The sequence below is a fragment of the Babylonia areolata genome, chromosome 23 (genome assembly GCF_041734735.1).
Source record: "Babylonia areolata isolate BAREFJ2019XMU chromosome 23, ASM4173473v1, whole genome shotgun sequence".
Classification (NCBI taxonomy): domain Eukaryota; kingdom Metazoa; phylum Mollusca; class Gastropoda; order Neogastropoda; family Buccinidae; genus Babylonia; species Babylonia areolata.
The window spans coordinates 39,574,613-39,579,612 of NC_134898.1; the positions used below are offsets into that span (position 1 = coordinate 39,574,613).

Here is a 5,000-nt window from a genome sequence, read left to right on the forward strand (position 1 = left end):
AGACAAAGATCAAGACACATCCAATTATTAAAACAAGTTCTAATAAAGAAGAAAGGAAAAAAACAAAAAAAAAGCAAAGAAAACGTTTTAACAACAACCAACAACCAAGCTAAAACAAACATACAAAAAACAAAAAGCGATCAATTTGAAAAAAAAACAAAAAACAAACAAACAAAAAAAAACAATCATAAACATTTGTGGCGAGTTTATTATCATAATCATGTCATGTATTATCGAGTATATATATACATTAAGAAACACAACATTTCATGAGTCCATTTCAACTGGATAAGAAAGGTGAAAAGAGAGAGAGAGAGAGAGAGAGAGAGAAGAAGAAGAAGGGGGTATGGGGGAAGGGCCAAAGGAAATATCCATAGTCTGATATGTTTGGGGTGGTTTTGTTTTTTTTCATCATCATAGTTTGTGCAATAACAATAATAATATTCAGCATATGCGTCAGTTCGGTCACACTCACCAACTGTTTTCATTCCTTTTTGTTTCATGTGGTTTCATAGAGTGTGTGTGTGTGTGTGTGTTGTGTGTGACATTTTCACATCACGACTGATTATCAGTCTGCAGTCAAGTCACTGTTCACTGTGTCCCCTCAACACACTGGTTTTTTTGTTCAACATGTATCACATCAATAAATAGCCCTCACACCGTGGATGAATTTTTGCTGTTGTTTTGCTCGAATGAAAGGCTTTATAGCACACACACACTCTCTCTCTCTCTCTCTCTCTCTCTCTCTCTCTCTCTCTCTCTCTCTCTCTTCCACTCTCCCATAGGTACGAAGGCTTACACCTACATGTCCCAGTTATCAATCACAATATCATTTTTTTCCCTCTTGTCGATCATAACATGTACACGCGGAAGTGCGCGTGAACACACACACACACACACACACACACACACACACACACACACACACACACGCACACACCACCACACCACACTTTACAAAACAAAACCAAGCAAAAAAAAAAAAAAAAAAAAAAAAAAAAAAACCAGAACCGAGCCAAACGCTACCGCGGGCCACCGTACAGACCCTCACAGCGAACAATCTGCTCATACACCTGCCCCAGCCTGTCCTGAAGCACCTTCACGTTCTTCTCGGGCATGGGCGGCAGGTGTCTATGGTGCTCTTCACCCTCCTCCACCACCCTCCTCAGCTCCTGCCCCACGCTCTGTGGGGCCCGGTGAAGCCTCTTCACCGCCTGAGCCGTGCTGGCCCTGAAGACACACAACGAGGAGAGCAGCGCCTGGTGGTACCCTTGGTACTTCTCCAGCAGGCGGTACCCGTGGAACAGCCCGGACTCGTTGTCCAGGAAGACCAGGCTGCCCTCCGGGGTCCTCTCCAGGTTGTGTGCGGCGTTGTCCATCATCTGTGCGTTCCACTGCCTGTTGAACATGTTGTTGACCATGCGGTCCAGGTTTGCCGTCAGGTAGTCCAGCACGATAAGGTCCGACCACTGGAGGAGCTCGCACAGCTCGGGGAGGCCCTTCCCACCCAGGATGCTCCATGTAGGGTGCACTTTACGGTCGTCCTGGCGGAGCTCGTGCGGGATGTGTGCTGGGAGGAGGCCGTCCATCCACTGGGTGAGCACCACGGGCCGTCCGTCCGCCCACTGGGCCTGGGACATGGCCAGGTGGACCGCCCGCCACTGGGGACTGAGGGAGCTGACGGGCAGGAGGAGGGAGGGGGGCAGGTTGGGCACGTGGAGCAGCCGCGCCAGGTAGTAGGAGTACAGCTCGCCCTGGATCTGGTCCGTGTTGAGGCGGTACCTGGCGCAGGCCCGGCTCCCGTCCCGGAAGGTCAGCAGTCGGTTCTGCATCCTGCCGCACCCCTCCTCCATCCTCACCACCTCCATGCCCGCCGCCTTCCTCCGCCACGCCTCCACCCCCTCCCTGTGCTGTTGAACTCCTCTCGGGCAGGCAGCCTCCAGGGCTGGGACCCATATCACGCCATCCACCACCTCCCTCAAGCTGGAGGTGTTGGTGTTGGTGTTCACGGGTCGCGGCGCGTGTGCTACGTCCGTCGTGGTGTCGGTGACGTGGTCTGACGTGTCACCCCCACCACCCACACTGTTGCTGCCGCTGTTGTTGTTGCTGTCTTCCACGTGTTGCTCCTCTCTCCGCGCGTCGCCCGCCACCCGTCTCTGCACGGCGGAGTCCACGACGAACTTGGTCCCTGTGTTCCTCAGCCTGAGCGTGAAGGAGGTCACTGGCTGGATAAAGCCCGGGGAGGAGGATGTAGAGCGGGGGGTATCTTTCTCCTCCTCCCGTCCCGCCTTCACCGTCACGCCAATCTGTTCCGCCTGGCTGCCCCTGTGTCCACTGCTGACCTGAGGGTTGCCATTGTGGCCGTCCCTCCCCCCGCTGGACACAAAGGGATTAGAGTCTGTCCCCGCTTGTGACGGCGATTGAAAGGAGGACTTGGGGTGAGGGGACCTCGGGTCTGAATTGCTTCCTCCCCTTATCACGTTACCTTGGCCGGAGGGAGAGAGGTGGGAGTGATCCTTTGGAGCAAGGTCATCTGTCTGGCTCACCACGACACTGTGGTCACCAACACTCCGCCTCTCCCGCGGGTTTTTGTCGTTGTCGTTGTTGTTGTGGAGGTGCGCGGCGAGGTGGGGATGCGGGTTGGCGGGCATGCCGTCAGCAGGGAGGTGCAGCAGCAGGCCGCACAGCAGGCCTAGGGTGAAGCCGATGCCCGTCATGATCACCAGCAGCAGCCGCATCCTCCTCCTCCTCCTCCACCACCCCCGGTCTTTCGCGGCTCCCTTCTTCACTCACTCAGCCAGCAGCCACTTGGTGGCAGAGGACAGGCACTACACCACACTGCCGTTCTGCTTGGACCCACGCTGTGTCGTCCGCATGGGGACTGCTGCCGCTGACACACTGACCGCTGACACACTGGAGATTGAACAGGATGTAGCAGAGAAGAGTGACCACCGAAGAGAAAACTGGATGCAGCTGGGAACAGCTTACAATTCAAGGGAAAACCGGATGTAGCTGGGAACAGCTGACAAGGGAAAACGAGACGACACAGTTTACACAGTGGTGGCAGAACGGGGTTTATTTGGGATCAGCTGACCACTGAGTGGACAACGGAATGTACTTGGGGACAGCTGACCAATGAAGGGAGATCTAGATACAGCAGGGAACAGCTGACACACTGAAGAGGAAACGGGAAGTAGTTGGTAACCACTGAAGGTTCCCAGGCAAGACCCTCCTAGCTTGGGGCCAGAAGTACACGAAGTGTAACACAGTAACAAGACTCTGTGAGGCACAGTCAAGGCGTTGCACGATAATAACAGGTTTCAATTCATTTAGAAAGATGGGGGTTTGGTGGGGAAAGAGGAAAATAACAGCACTTCAATGGAGTTAAACAAACACTGGAGGTTGCATAAACAACCAATAAGCTGTAAACCAGCGAAAAAAGAACAGTTTGTTTTCGCAAGCTGCCACAGAAAAAAAAAAAGAACAAAGGTTGGTTCGGCAACACCAAACACCACAACACCACCCCCAGCTCTGTTATGATGATAATTATTATTATTGTTATTATTATCACCACACCGTCAGGGCAGAGCAGTCAAAACACCAGAGCGCTTAGCACAACATAACTTTCGACCTGATCATGAACTACAGGTGAAAAACGAAAGCCAGGGATAAGGAGGGGCGCTGTCATCACGTTCTGTTTGGGTTTGTTTGTTTGTTTTGTTTCTTTACAATTTTTTTTTTCACCCCTTTCCTCCTACCTCCTCAGCGACCCCTCTCTCCTCACTGCCCTGATAAGGCCAGACACCAGGGGAGGGAAAAGAACACGTTTGTTATCCACCCCCTCCCACTAACGGCGCCTGTCATCACGCACCTCCCCCCCACACACACCCCTCTCCCCCTCCCACACTTTACCTTTCCTCCAGCCTTCCCCTCTAGCTAGCACCCCCTCCTCTGCCTCAACTCCCAGCTACACTCAATACCCTCTCTGTCCCTATCACGGGTTCCACATCAAATCACGGGTCGTCTTCAATTCTGGAAGCCACACGTTTCGCTCTCAGAGACTGTCATCACGATAGACATCTCTCTCTGTCTCTCTCTCCCCACCCTCCCCCCTCCTCCCTCTCCCTTCCCTCCAGCACTTCCTCCAGTATGGTATAACTCTCCTTCGAAGATCTCTCCTTCTTTCTGTTTGTTCGCCTTCAGGAGAAACGAGGTAGAAAGGAATGACGTTTTGCTCTCTCCTGATTCTGGCACAACCGGTGATTGGAAGAGATAAAAACTTACTTTGCGAGAATGTGAACTTGATGGAGGGGTATTATTTGTGTATGTGAAGGGTGATGTTTGTTTGCTTGTTTGATTGATGTTTTTCTCTCAACAACTGCGATGGATTCTTCCAAACAAGCAAACAAACAAACAAAAATTGATAAAACTGATTCCGTTCTCAAGAGTTGCGGAAGGGTAGATCCTTGCTGTGCAGGGAAGCGAAGCGACTCTTCAAATAACGGAAGCCCCTGCACACAACTGGCAATGAGAGTGAAGCCGATACTCCCTCCACGTGTCCCTGTCAGGTAATGTTGGTGCAATCAGTGGCAGCTCTGTCAGCCGTTGACAGGACAGGCTAGGGTCAGGTTCTGGCAGCACGCAGTGTGCCGTCTCTCGCCCACCTTTGGGGAGGACCTACCACTCTCTATCTCTGTCTCTCTCTCTCTCCCCCTGTCTCTCTCTGCCTCTGTCTCTCTCTCCCTGTCTCTCTCTCTGGCTCAAGTGAGGCTCCTGCACAATAGAAAAACGATAGCATTTTTTGTCGAGGCTGATAAGATAGCTGATGATGTACTGTACAGGATGTTGACACGGAACTAAAGGTAAGAATAAGAAGGATAGGAGGAGAAAGAGGAGGAAGAAGGAGAGGAAGGAGGAGAAGGAGGGGAAGAGTTATTGCCACCCAAAAGAATCAGACGGAAGAAAAGACCCCCCACACCCCTGCCACGCTTCCTTCCCTT

The 5,000-nt window shown here is 52.0% G+C and overlaps 1 protein-coding gene across 1 annotated transcript; it reads right to left on the reverse strand.

The window, feature by feature from the left end:
* Positions 1-206: 206 nt before the first annotated feature.
* On the reverse strand, positions 207-3,848 carry LOC143297906 (four-jointed box protein 1-like). Its single transcript, XM_076610453.1, has one exon. The coding sequence runs from the start codon at positions 2,736-2,738 to the stop codon at positions 1,023-1,025; it is 1,716 nt and encodes a 571-aa protein (XP_076466568.1). The 5' UTR covers positions 2,739-3,848; the 3' UTR covers positions 207-1,022.
* Between the last annotated feature and the right edge of the window lie 1,152 nt (positions 3,849-5,000).

Coding starts and splice junctions, on each gene's coding strand:
- LOC143297906 (XM_076610453.1), bottom strand. CDS start 2,738: ATGCGGCTGCTGCTGGTGATCATGACGGGCATCGGCTTCACCCTAGGC.